General features: G+C 41.5%; 1 protein-coding gene across 1 annotated transcript in view; it reads right to left on the bottom strand.

Annotated features, from left to right (window-relative positions):
• The window catches only part of LOC106607400 (inhibitory synaptic factor 2A-like), a 30,307-nt gene extending 15,600 nt beyond the window's left edge, over window positions 1-14,707 (bottom strand). The window contains exons 1-3 of the mRNA XM_014204329.2: window positions 14,326-14,707; window positions 5,701-6,886; window positions 483-554 (exon numbers count right to left, since the gene is read on the bottom strand). Coding sequence (XP_014059804.2) covers window positions 483-554; window positions 5,701-6,881 — 1,253 coding nt within the window. The 5' untranslated portion in view covers window positions 6,882-6,886; window positions 14,326-14,707. The remainder of the gene's footprint in view (window positions 1-482; window positions 555-5,700; window positions 6,887-14,325) is intronic.
• Between the last annotated feature and the right edge of the window lie 334 nt (window positions 14,708-15,041).

Below are 15,041 nucleotides of genomic sequence, written 5' to 3'. Positions count from 1 at the left end.
TATTTAAATGCTCACCAGATTCTGAAATAAGAGTTGATGATGTCTATTGATCTGACCCAGATAGGAGTGTTCTCTTCTCCTTCAGTAAACTTATCATTGATCTCAGTCACACCATTTCCTAGTATCTATTTCCACCTCAGATTCACATGGATGGTGCTCAATAAATTGATCTCACTCTGACAGTAGTATTCTATCAATTGTCATTATTGTTTCACAATCGAGCTATGCCCATTAATACTTCATGTAATACCATTAATACCATGCAGTGAGAACAATGATATCCTCTGAGTTCTGTAAAGTTTTCTATTCTACTCATTACCGGAAAACACATTCTACTCAATTGACTCTTAGCACTTGGTTTGCCACATTACAGTATTTCACCTCACCTCACACATACATATAAGCATCTCTCATGCCATGTCGTGCCATTGCAGGTGTAAGTGACCTTTCAAGCTGTAAACAAGCTGTAAACAAGTACTCACCTATAAATGATGCAGGCACTGTTTCGACACGTGTCACAGTTGGCTGTGTCCTGTCCCGTTCGGTAGGAAAGCCTGGGGAGAGGTGAAAGAATGGATGATGCATTTATTTCATTTTCATTTATCTACTTTTCAAACTGACATGGATTTGTGTTAATAATGCTAGTCCTTTGTGAGATTGGTTTGGTCAGGTGATAGACATGCTCACTAGATGTAATATGCTCATCTCTATCCTTACGACACAGTATACAAGTGGTTTTCATAATATTGTTTTTTGCCAGACTTTCTAACAGAACAAATGCATTATTAACCATGTTTATGAATACTAAATAAAAATCAATATATGTGATCTCTCTGTGCTCCATCCAACTGAATGTGTTCAGAAAATAATGAGATTTAGGGAGGAAAAAGACAATCAACATGACAAATGCTGTCTGTGTTCTTTATGGCATTCCAAAGAGCCCTAAAGCCCAGTCTCCGCCCTGTATTGTCTTGTCATTACTTAGACTGCTATGCTTCCTCCATCTTCGGCACAATTGTATGTACATTCTGCTCCTGAGGCATCTCAGAGGCATACTTACAGTAAGCAGACATAAGTGTGAACTGAACATGCATGGAGATTTGATGGCATCTATATACATCTCTCCAGTACTCTCCTAGCGTCAACAGTCCCGTCCATCATGTCACATACGTTGGTGGCAGTGTTGGGATTTCTTATTCATTTTGTTCAGAGGATGTGTAGGGAGCAGTGGAGGCTGGTGGGAGGAGCTATAGGAGGACAGGCTCATTGTAATGGCTTGAATGGAATGAAAGGAAAGGAGTCAAACGTGGTTTCCATATGTTTGATGTGTTAGATACCGTTCCATTTATTCCATTCCAACCATTACAATGAGCCTGTCCTCCTATAGCACCTCCCACCAGCCTCCACTGGTAGGGAGTGGTCAACTGGAAAGCAGAAGGGGCAACTGGGTCCACCAGGACATGTAATTGCTTATTGTCACTGGGGGATGATGGATGAGAACTAGAGGGGTTGAACTCTGCTGCTCACCATGTCATAAGGATGACCTTATCTGTCTTGGATGGATCGAAATTGCTGATGGGAATGCAAGGTCACCAAGTTCATCTGTCCGTGTCACCTTAGAGGTTGCTCTTGAATGTGGAGTTGAGGGCCTGAATACACAATAACTCTTTGAGTCACACAAAAAGAAGGGAGGTTTTTTGTTGAGATATTTGAGTGTTACCATCATAATCAAGGTCATCACATTTCTAGCACGACCTCGTCTACTGTAAATCTAAACTACAATTGTATTTACTGAACTGTATTTTCAGTTAATCTAGCAATGTACCAATGTTGTGTTAGGCCAGATGACTTCATGTGAGGACACTGTGTCGGAAAGTCATTCTCTAAGCTCTGACTCTATAAGTCATCTCTAAGCTGTGCCACTGTTTGCTGGCACAGGCTCACTCCGGTGTTATTTGCTCGTCCTCACTGTGCAAATAAGATATCCTCATCGTCCCTATAGCGCTGACTTCCACATCACTGTGTGCTCTAAAAGCAGAGCTTTCACCTGAGAAATCCATCCACATACCGTAATGCCTTTATCCCGGTGAGAATAAGACTGGCTTTCAGACACTATTCTGTTCCACCAGAAATCTGTGACCATCACTTTGAAGACAGACAGCTTTAGAATGGCTTGGCAGGGAGCGAGAAGGTGGGGAGGGAGCTGAGATGCTGGGGCCTTGTGGTGACTAGCAGGCTCTAATAATATGGGTGAAACATACTAAAGGGCCATATGAGCCCAAACTTCAGAGGAGATGAAAGCCAGTGCTTTATGATGCGTTGATAATTGGTCCTTTTAAACTAGGCTTCAAGGAGCGACATCAGGAGTACCGTGTTCTCTGGTGGCTATGGCGAAGGCTTAATGCAATTTGCTTTGTGCCACTCTGGATTTTAGTGATGGAGCAGAGCAGACAGCCATCTGCATTCAGTCTAATGCTGAAGAGGTTTGGCCTTTTGGAGTTGGCACATAAACTTTATGCACTTGTTAGTACCTCTGTACAACTGAGCAAATATACTTAATGATATCTACAATACAATCAGAGACCACTTACTTCCTTGCTATTGGAATGAGATGACACAGATAGCCTTGATGTATGTATTCACAAGCTCAATTTACCTTACACATACTGTTAGACCACAGCAGTTTGAAGGGCTGCAGGACTACCAAGAACATCAAATCTCAGTGATGGCTGAACCACACACACACAATGTATGTGCTCACTTGAGTATGTCAGTTATGTAAATTCCATATGTGACTGGTTACAGGATCCTAGGATTATTGTAATTTTTTTTGACAAACTGTTCTTTACAGTTTATAAAACCAGGGTCCAACGTTGACTTTTTTTCTCAGTTGGCCAAAAATCTACTGGCCCAGACAGAATTTCTACTGGTTGGGACATCAAATCAAATTGTATTGGTTACATACACATATTTAGCAGATGTTATTGCGGGTGTGGAGAAATGCTTGTCATAGTGATGTTTTGAAATGCATTGGAGCCCATTACTCTATTCTTTAGAATTGCATTGTATTAATTCATTCTATTAATTAATTCATTTTTATTTGAACGTACAGCTGATTTTTATTTGAACGTAGCTCGCTGACCCTTTAAGACAAAACAAATATCAACGTGGCTACAGTAGGCTAGCCAAGACGAATGCCAAGACGAGGTGTCTTTTTTGTTTCTTTCTTTTAGCAGACTATCAACAGTAGCCAGCATATTGCTAGTACAGTATGTTCACTGCGGCCATTCAGAATCGTTCACACCCTCTTAGCGCCACCCATCTCTTCAAGAATTGACATGTAAAGACACGAGTCAGCATGGAATTGTACTCCAGAAAGTAATATCTCACAACTGAGCTTTGTCTATAGCACCAGCTAAATTCAGGGCAGCAATGTTGTTGAGAGATGTAGCAACACTTTTTCCATAGCTACAGTTGAAGTCAGAAGTTTACATACACTTAGGTTGGAGTCATTAAAACTCGTTTTTCAACCACTCCACAATTTTCATGTTAACAAACTAGAGTTTTGGCAAGTCGTTTAGGACATCTACTTTGTGTATGACAGAAGTAATTTTTCCAACAATTGTTTACAGACAGATTATTTCACTTATAATTCACTGTATCACAATTCCAGTGGGCCAGAAGTTTACAGACACTAAGTTGACTGTGCCTTTAAAACAGAAAATTCCAGAAAATTATGTCATGACTTTAGAAGTTTCTGATAGGTTAAGTGACACCATTTTAGTCAATTGGAGGTGTACCAGTGGATGTATTTCAAGGCCTACCTTCAAACTCAGTGCCTCTTTGCTTGACATCATGGGAAAATCAAAAGAAATCAGCCAAGACCTCATCCTTGAGAGAAATTTCCAAATGCCTGAAGGTACCACGTTCATCTGTACAAACAATAGTACCCAAGTATAAACACCATGGGACCACGCAGCCGTCATACCGCTCAGGATGGAGACACATTCTGTCTCCTAGAGATGAACGTACTTTGGTGCGAAAAGTGCAAATCAATCCCAGAACAACAACAAAGGACCTTGTGAAGATGTTGGAGGAAAGAGGTACAAACGTATCTATATGCACAGCAAAACGAGTCCTATATCAACATAACCTGAAAGGCCGCTCAGCAAGGAAAAAGCCACTGCTCCAAAACCACCATAAAAATGCCAGACTACGGTTTGCAACTGCACATGGGGACAAAGATCGTACTTTTTGGAGAAATGTCCTCTTGTCTGATGAAACAAAAATAGAACTGTTTGGCAATAATGACAATCGTTATGTTTGGAGGGAAAAGGGGGAGGCTTGCAAGTCGAAGAACACCATCCCAACCGTGAAGGACGGGGGTGGAAGCATCATGTTGTGTCGGTGCTTTGCTGCAGGAGGGACTGGAGCACTTCACAAAGTAGATGGCATCATGAGGTAGAAAAATTACGTGGATATATTGAAGCAACATCTCAAGACATCAGTCAGGAAGTTAAAGCTTGGTCGCAAATGGGTCTTCCAAATGGACAATGACCCCATCATACTTCCAAAGTTTTGCAAAATGGCTTAAGGACAACAAAGTCAAGGTATTGGAGTGGCCATTACAAAGCCCTGACTTCAATCCTATAGAAAATTTGTGGGCAGAACTGAAAAAGCTTGTGCGAGCAAGGAGGCCTACAAACCTGACTCAGTTACACCAGCTCTGTCAGGAGGAATGGGCCAAAATTCACCCAACTTATTGTTGGAAGCAAGTGTAAGGCTACCCAAAACGTTTTACCCAAGTTAAACAATTTAAAGGCAATGCTACCAAGTACTAATTGAGCGTATGTAAAACTCTGACCCACTGGGAATGTGATGAAAGAAATAAAAGCCGAAATAAATCATTCTCTCTACTACTAATCATTCTCTTTCTAGGGAGTTTTTCCTAGGGAGTTTTTCCTAGCCACCGTGCTTCTTTCACATGCTTTGCTTGCTGTTTGGGGTTTTAGGCTGGGTTTCTGTACAGCACTTTGAGAATATCAGCTGATGTACGAAGGGCTATATAAAAATAAATTTGATTTGATTTGATTTGATTACTATTATTCTGACATTTCACAATCTTAAAAATAAAGTGGGGTTCCCAACTGACCTAAGACAGGGAATTTTTACTAGGATTAAATGTCAGGAATTGTGAAAAACGGAGTTTAAATGTAGTTGGCTAAGGTGTATGTAAACTTCCGACTTCATCTGTATATCTTTCCAAAAATCTGTGATAGCCAAGATTATCTATAAACTGACCATGTAACCCCCCTTCTGTTATTGACAGACGCCTGTGACATGACAGACCAATCAGGACTCAATCAGGATCTCTTGGCATCTTCAGCCCCTCCATTATCTCAGCCAATCATGACTAACCAGGACGGATCCTGTCTTTCTCCCTATATAGCTCAGTGCTTTCTCCTTGGCTAAACTAGGCTTGTAATTTAACATTTTTATCTATATTTACAGATAACATACTAGTTTGTAATCAAGGCACATGAAAGTTCATATGTTCAAGAAGGCAATTCCGCAAAAAAAATCTTTAAAAATCTATATATTTAATTTCCAAACCACCCTCCTGTGAAGTAAGAACTAGAGTCAAACTCCCACCTTGAGGAATTTAGACACATTTGATGCATGTTGGATGGTTCAACTCACCCTTCTCTTTGAGCCTCGCCCTTCTCCAGCTCTTGGATGACCCCGAGTAAAACTTTGATGGTCTCCTGACTGGAGCTGATGAGGTTTTCCATGGCCTGGAGCTTTCCCTTAATATCCCCATTCCCAGGTAAGGGCACTATCTGCTGACAGGCACCCTGCCGTCCTGGGGGGCAAGCCTGGTCCTCCAGGCCTGGCTGTGTTTTCCTTGGGGCTGGTAAAGTCCCTGATTGGTACTGATGTGCCTTTACCTTGACCACAGAGCAGCCAGCACTGTGGGGGTGGGGCAGTGTCTGAGACTGTTGTCTATTGGGCTGCATGGCATTCTTGCGTTTGTGGTGCACCGACGGACTCCCTAGGCCTAGACTCTCCACTTGCGTCAGGGAGTTCCAGGCAACAGGACTTGTGACCTTTGATCTTGTGTCCTGTAAGGGTTCCTCGCAGTTTGCCAACTGGCGTTTGGCGGAAGGGTTGGCACCCGTCGTGTCCACTTTGGATAATACTTTGTGTTTGGTCCTCACGCCAGAAGCCTGGTTCTCCGGCTCTCCCATGGGAGTTGGGTCATTTGCAAAGCACTCTGTGTCCTTTGTGAGGAGAGACGGGTCCGGGCACGCACGCCCGTCTACGCAGTTGGCACCAGATAACAGATCCTCTGTGCCACTGCTGTCGTCCCTGTGGTGGAGCAGTGCCTGCGTCTGCCGCACATGCTTCCCTGCACACTGAGATGACGAGCACTCCTCTAAACTCACGGCCTCCTCCTGACCTTTCAAATCACTCAAAAACCCATTGTTTTGACCCTTGTAGTCCTCCACCAAGGCCGTGTGTTTGATCGTGTGTCCTTTCTTTCGCTCAAAGGGGAAAGTCTGGTAGTGTTTCGTAAGGTCTGGTGACGTCTGGACACCCGTGCTCTTAGTCACATTGGGGATGGAGCGCCGCGCAGGCATCGCCATGTACTTCCTGTATGCCACTTTACAGGAAATGGACCTTGCTCCTCGCCCCCCTGCCCGCTGCTCGTTCTGGGCGTCACAGATGTCCTTGAAGCGGACTTGTAAGGCTTTGTTCCTCTTCTTCACCTGCTGTTTGCCATCAGGACCGTATTGTGCCTCCAAGCTATGTGACGGGCCTGTCTCTGAATCTGACTCTGAGTTGGAGAGCACGACCCTGCTGCTCTCCTTGCTCACCATGGTTTCTGGGAGAAGGGAGAGAAATATACAGTGTATGTCATATTATGTTGGGGTTTAATCACAGTACATTTACTTTAGGCAACATATCGTTTTTTTTTTTTTTTGTTCTGTTACTGAGCAACTAACATCTAGACTGTCCGGGCCCGGTTGCATAAACTATCTTAAGTGTTTTCCTTAAGGGTTCACCTTAAGGAATAATTGTCCCTTATCTAAGATAATTGTTTAAGGGTGTTAAATAGATCCCCTAAATATTCCCTTAGGTAAGAGCATACTTAAGGGGTTTTACTGTAGTTTGAAGGCATGTACGGCTGAAAGAGTATCTGGTTACCATGGAGACAGCCTGATTCACTGACTAAATGTTTCCTCAAAGAGATTACATGTATTTTGTGAGATAGCAAAACAGAACTTCAACAATCAAGACAGGATAATTAAATTGCTTCAGAAGATAATAGACCAAGTTTATTGTACTTACTTTTTTCTCAACTTGTTTCTATTTCTTTCTAGCACATCAAGCTAGCTTACAGAGTAGATAGCTAACTAGCCAGCTAGCTTTGTAGCCATGGTTTGTGCACCTTCCATTGTTTAGGTAAGTAGCTAGCTGGTTAATGTTTTCCTTTTGTAACCAGGGCAGATGAAAGCGACATTCAACTCCACAAATGATGTTTACATTGAAATCGATACTGAATGAAGCAGTTAAGGTACATCATGGGGATCCTTAACTTTGCCACTTAATTTAAGGGGGGAATTCACCTTAAAATGTTTTGTGCAACTGACTTAAAGTTAATGAAACTTTAAGGGAAAAGATAACTTAAAATGTTTTATGCAACCGGGCCCAGAGATGTATTTATATGAGATCACAATTTATGTCACAGATGAGACACACACAGACACAGACTTATTTTATGTTATTTTTCTTATGTCAAATAAAGATTTCTATAGATATTCCACATTCAGAGCTGTCGTATTTAAGGGGCTGTATTGCATTGAATAATGTTTGACTTTGTATCATTGGAATAATGGACGAGATTTGTAATAGATTTGATTACCAACGGACTAACATGGAAAGCAGTTTTAGGGAATGAAATTGCATTAAAAGGAAATATCAGAGCTGAGCTAGTTCATCATCTTTATACGATGAGACACTATGTGATAAATAAACCTAAATGCATCATTTGTTACTACACAAATGCAGGCCCTTCATGGCAGTCACTTCTCTGAAAGCAATCACGTTCAATCATTTTGAGACGTAGTCAATCCATCAATATGCTTGGTGACATACTGTTTTTTCATCTCAAACTCCTTATAAGTCCAAAGTCCAAAGCACTACCCCGCACAATATGCTCATAATGAAACAGACTGTAATGAGGTTATGAAGTTATGTAGAAAAATCATATGTAAGTCATTAATATTTCGGAGTTATCCAAGAGCCTGTATTAGCCTTAGCATTTCCTTCTGTCCATGTGGGCAATATATGAGCACTGATTCTACCACACTACCCCTAATGTCACCTGAATAAAAGAAGGAAGAAAGGAAGCCCCATTACCAACGTTTTAAAGAGAGTCTGTTAGTATTCAGTCAGAGAGGTCCTCTCACTCACACAATATTAAGATAGCATTGGACAAGGGCTGATAAAAGGGCCAACTGAATGCATTGGGAATCGTGCCAGCTGTTTCACCTTGTGGCCTAGACATTATGACCTTTTTTGTATCTCAGACTACAGATGAAAGGGAAGCCTTTTTAGATATTTTATTCTCAAACCATTGAAATTGTATCTACATTCATTCAAAGTCCTCTCAAGTCGTCCTTACTTTATATTTAGACACAAGCCAAAGCATGTAAAGAAGCTAAATGCTAATTCACACATAGAGAATATATACTGTATATTTAAAAAATCCTTATTCCCTCAAGGCTCTTGAGCAAACCTGGAGTGTCATATGATAATATTAAAGACAACTGAGTATGTGTCACTGCCACAGCTCCTCTGAATAACCAGTTACTTTTCCTCTTCCTACACACTCCCTACTTCCCAGGGCTACCTATCGTTGCTAATGACCAGAGGTCCTTCCCTGGTTTGGCCCCAACCATCCAGGAGATTATGAATAATGCATTGAATGTAAAATTGCAAAAGTAATCCTCTTAAATCTCCTTATGAACTCTGGCAGACCATGCTGTCTGTTATATTTGCCCTTCAGTTCTTCATACAAAAATGTTAGATAGAAAACTCCACATCAGATGCTATGATTGCGTGGTCATCGCCATAATTATCTAGTGTTTTCTGTCAGTTCTTTGGACATAGGACTGAGCTGGCTGGTTATATATATATATATATATATGTGTGTATTACTATCCCTGCTAGCAAATCTATAACATTGCTGACTTATGATATTCAGCTCTGCCTCCAGCTCCAGCATGTGAACATGCTTCTAGAGAGGTTCTCTTGAGGTGTAGTGATTGACATGCTCTCCTGATAAGGCGTGTTTGTAGAATTAAAATGCAGCCTATCCACTCTCATAAATGGTATAGTAATGGTATTACAGAGGCATTGATAGGAGCACTATCAATGGCATTGACCTTGACACAGCACACGTGATGCATATCATCAGTGAATGGAAAACCATATTTCACTTGCAGTTTGCTGTCTATCTGCTGCCAAGGCATGTTCTCTCAGTGCATCATATCATAACAATCCATAATATTTATGTTGTGACACCATATACTAATTCCCCAACACAGTGGCGGTTGGTGCTGTTTAAGCATATTGGATGGCTGTCATTCATATTCCATTCACCCAGCTCAATGTAACATTGATAGGTTTAGTCTAGTACATTATACTCACAGTTTCCCTATACCCATCGTTGCTACAACCTAGCCCATGATTGAAAGTTTACAGCGTAGGTGCACAGGTTGAGATGTTTTTTTTTTTAGGTCAAAGTGACAGTGACAGATTCAATACCATCTTGCACACTCTTGCCTACATGTAGCTGATCTATAGTGTAATCATTAGTCCAACAGTTGCAAAGAAGAGTTTTTATTGGACAAATTCAGGTAAGTTTATCCCCGTTATATTCCGCTTGCTTCCTTATAAGAAACGTTTTTCAATAGAATTGGCAGAATGAATACACGCAAAACAGTTCACTTTCATAGCAGCCACATACAAACAGTATGATCCCTTTGCTCGTTGTATAAATCCTTCTTACATCTGCATGCTCTCCTTCTCTCACCTTTTCCCTTTGCTTGTGGTCTTCAGTGCACAACACATCAGTTGTCTGTGGCCAGGCGAAAAAACCTTTCCAAGCCAAACCTTTGTATCATAACCATTAACCACTACACACAGCCTACATCGTTGTGACAAAGCAGCTTAGCAGTTACACCGGCGGGCCCCGGTGGCAATAAATTAATTCAACCAAAAATGTACTTTGACTTGGAAGAGTGCCAGTGTTGGATAGCCATAGCCAGCTAGCTAACATAGTATCCCTCTCTGTTTAAGCCGGGTGTTTGAGTACGCTAAACAAGCTAGCTGCATTCACCAGCTAAGTAAGTGAAAGTTAAAGTAAAAATATAGACTTATAGATAGCTCTCTCTTTAACGCCCTCTCTCTCTCTCTCTCTCTCGCTTCTCTTTCATTTTTTAAGAAATCTATTGTCTTTCTCTCTCTTTGAGTCAACTACTCACCACATTTTATGCACTGCAGTGCTAGCTAGCTGTAGCTTATGCTTTCAGTCCTATATTCATTCTCTGATACTTTGATTAGGTGGACAACATGTTAGTTCATGCTGCAAGAGCTCTGATAGGTTGGAGGACATCCTCCAGAAGTTGTCATAATTACTGTGTAAGTCTATGGAAGGGGGTGATCCTGAGGCTCCTAGGTTTTTGTATTGAAATCAATGTACCCACAGGAGGACGGAAGCTAGCTGTCCTACGGCTACACCATGGTGCTACCCTACAGAGTGCTGTTGAGGCTACTGTAGACCTTCATTGAAAAACAGTGTGTTTAAAATCAATGTTTTGGTAACATGAATATATTTAGTACAGTTGTATCTCAAAAGGAATAACTTTTCTAATGTTTCGCTATTTCTATTTTTATGAAATTCACTGAGGAGGATGGTCCTCCCCTTCCCGCTCTGAGGAGCCTCCACTGTCACACATGTACCCTTAAAGGAACCAAACAGTACCATGTGAGATCATTATGTGTACCTCTGACGGTACGTTATGTGTATTTCGATCTTTTTGTACCCCAGGGAACAATACTGTACTCTAACCATACCCTTTTTACTGAGTGTGTATGGCACAGTCAGAGCACTGCTCACAGCACCATGAAAGTGTTATTTTCACAACAAAGTTCATTTATATAACATACAGTACTTCACAACTCTATTTGTGGATTAAAGATCATTAGCATTATCTATTGAAGAACCTAATCGCAGAATATGATATGGCACAGGTAATTAAATGGTAAAAGGAAAAGCTACTTGTAAACTTAGGGTGTTTCTCAATATTATCAAAAAAATAGAACTTTTTTAATGTTTCACTATTTATTTATTTGATTCACTGAGGAGGATGGTCCTCCCCTTGCTCCTCTGAGGAGCCTTGACTGCCCCAACACACCAATTCCCCCATGACACCATCTTGGAAAAACCCATTATACAGAGAGAGATAATTAAGAAAAAAGGCCTGAGATGGTGTGGTATAAGGCCAATATACCACAGCTAAGGGCTGTTCTTACGCATGACGCATCGCAGAGTGCCTGGATATAGCACTTAGTTGAGGTATATTGGCCATATACCACAAACCCCCGAGGTACCTTATTGTTATTATAAACTGGTTACCAATGTAATTAGAGCAGTAAAAATAAAAATGTTGTCCACCCTTGGTATACGGTCTGATATACAGTACCACGGCTTTCAGCCAATCAGCATTCAGGGCTCGAACCACCCAGTTTATAATTGGGAATATCTGAGGACACACGCCAGATGTGTGTGTTGCATAGCATATTGGCACCCTTTTTTAAGCCCATCTAGGATGCCAAAAGAGGAGGGGCCATAACTCTTTGTTGGGTACTTTGTATCTACTGTTTGATCATGCAAGTTTACCTAATCAGAAGCAATTCGCCATCCATTGCACAATATGTGATTTGAGAATAATGTGAGTGATGTGGGGACATCTGTAAGAATTGGTTTTCTCATCATTATCATACTGGCCTTCCCCACATGAAGAAATACTACAGTTTACTATAGAATATTATAGTACTTACTATAGAATTCTGTAGCAAATTGTAGTATACTGTAGAATACTATACTCCACACTGCAGTATCCCTCGATCATGTTTAGTACTTGCTATATTCTTTTTTTGTATACTGTAGAATACTATACTACACACTGTAGTATATGTGTGGTACTTACTATATATTTTTTGACACTCCCCCCAAGTTATTGGCTAGGTATCCCCCAGTAATGCACATCCTCATATCTCGGTTCTGTCTGTCTGGTGAATTCTTAGTAACTTGCTGGGCTGCAGGATACACCTGAGACAGTGTGCTTTATGGCATTGGCTTAAAAGATTCATCACTGCACAAGCACTTTCTTTTACAGAGGAGTAGGGAAGCTTTTAAAAAGGCCTCAATTTCCTCATCTGCTCACTGAAAGCCAGTGCTATGAAATGGATCTTCCGAAGAGTAAGTTTAGCATCGCCATGACAAGGAGAAGTGCATTATACCTGACGCATTGACATGGTTACAAGGGAGAGCTGTGAGGAACTGAGGGGTGTTTCCCGGAAGCAGGGGAGAGTGAGATGGCAGATTGGTTTATGTTCCCATGCCTTACAGTAGCTGTTCCTTGCCCAATTGTACCATATTTACAGGTTACTGTGAGCCACCCTTTTTACTCACTCACTGACGAGGGTATGGCTGCTGATGTTTCAAAGAAAGAGTAAGATAATTTGAATTGTTCCAACAACAGAAAAGGATGAAGGAACTAAGTGGTTGGTTTCTCATAAACAGAGGCGAGGGAGAATACAATATTTGATTAGACTGATGTGGACAGAGGTGGGGGCCTAGGATAGAAGATGGTTTGGGCACACCATAAGCTGGTTTCTAAGATAGAGGTTTCTGTAGAGACAGAGATGGGTTTGAAATGAGGCAGGGGGAGAACAAACTCTCTGAACTGGTTTCAGAAGCTTCGTTTGCACCTTGTGCTAATGTGGATTTCGTGATCTAATCAATATGATCCAATCAGTGTCACATCAACACATGGTATTAAAATGTGTCTCTTATCCATCCACTATGTCTGCATTGTGGCCAGATTTCCTGTTGCATCCCTGTAATTATTTTGAAAAAAATATGAATTATTGACAATTATTGATGCAATACATCAGTGGTGCTACCTGCCAATTAATTTAGAGGCTTGCATAATGATTTAAATGGCTTGACCATCCAGCTTTGTTTACACTTGATCAATATCTGGATATATTGGATCCCTGATTACCTCCGGAGGTGGTCAGGAAGATCTCATCACAATCAGATCACAATGCGTCTTTTAATCATCTACACCTGCCCAAAAATTTGGGCACAATCAGAATGTGGACAAGATCAGGACAAAGGACGCATGTTAGCACCAGGTATAAACGGGGCTATAGAGAGAGAAGGGTGGGATGACTATGAAACAGTATTTAATAGACAGAGAGAGGAGAGAGAGAAAATCTGATCTGCCCTCTATGTGATGCAGTGCTCTGCCGGGAGCATCAAGATCACACGTCATTACTCATGATAAGTTGCGAGTCCCAGGTGGGATCCTCGTCTCCTCGTCACATGAAGCCTTGAGGAACACATCCATCGCTCATGATACTGTACTTTCAGCAGCACTACTGTAGCTATGGTATGTGTTCAACACTGAACTCCAATTACATCTCACTGTCACAAGCACTTGAGCACTATCATTGATATCCCTAAAAATTCTATAATGCCAATGATCACGTGTTAACCCATTGAAAAGAGCAATAATGGTCAACCCTTAAGTGCAATTGATCAATGCTACAAGACTAAATCAATATGTAAATTCTAACTGAATATTCATCTGAACATTTCCTTGTTCAGTAATCTGTTCATTACACTTTCTAAACAGGAAATCAGATAGTATCAGCCAAAAGTGAAACAGATAACATAAAGACAACATCATTGCGTTCTCCAGATAAATCGTGAGCCTTTTACTGCTTGGCTAGAATGCCCCCATTGAATCCTCCACATATCAGCGTCTAGACAATAAAGCAACCAAACATACACCACTACAGTAAATCAGAGCAAATACAATTAAAGACATTCAAACCACTCAGGCACCTGCTGTATCTTGACAAATCAAAGCTGATAAACTGACACTAAGTGCAGATTCTCCTATGTTTCTACATTAACTTCCTATCGTTATTACTATACAGACTTAAGTGTTAAACACTTACCTTGAGAAACAAATCAGTGGAGCAAAGGATGAGAAAGCAGAGATCTCCCACTGAGCTGGTGCATATCCATTCATGTAGTAGCATAGAGAGCTCCGTCCAGAGAGAGGATAGGGTACCAAAGAGACAGCCACTGCAGTGACAGCTGGATAGTTGTGGCACATCGGCAAAGGTTCAGGATAGAAAAAAAACTGCCTCCAACCCCATAAGGTCCACAATGAAGTCCTCCCTACTTCTCTCTCTCTATCTGACTCTCTCTCTTTCACCTCATTCAAGCATCACTGACACTCGTCTGCTGCCGCTCCTGCACTCACCGGCAATAGGCACTCGTACAGTACACGCAACGGAGATCTCCATCTCACGCTGCTGCTGCAATCCCTGTGCATTTGGGAGTGTGCGTGTTTGAGTGAGAGAGAGAGAGAGAGAGCAAGAGAGAGGGAAAGAGGGAGGATGAGAGCTAGGGAGGGTGAGAGAGGGGGAAAGAGGGAGGATGAGAGCTAGGGAGGGTGAGAGAGAGGGAAAGCGCAAGCTGCTGGGGAAAGTCCATAGTTGCCACAGCTGGTGAGCTCATGCATTAACAGTAAAAACCCCCTTATCATGTCCTCTGAGCTGGCAGAGGGGCTGGTGAGCTGTTATATCATCTGAACGGCTTCCCAGATGCCGTGGGGAAGGCTCTGAAATAATAATGCATTGTGTTTTTAATTGGATGTTTCCTTCCC

The sequence above is a fragment of the Salmo salar genome, chromosome ssa01, assembly GCF_905237065.1.
Source record: "Salmo salar chromosome ssa01, Ssal_v3.1, whole genome shotgun sequence".
NCBI classification, from domain to species: Eukaryota; Metazoa; Chordata; class Actinopteri; order Salmoniformes; family Salmonidae; genus Salmo; species Salmo salar.
This window is presented reverse-complemented; position numbering and strand designations above follow the sequence as displayed.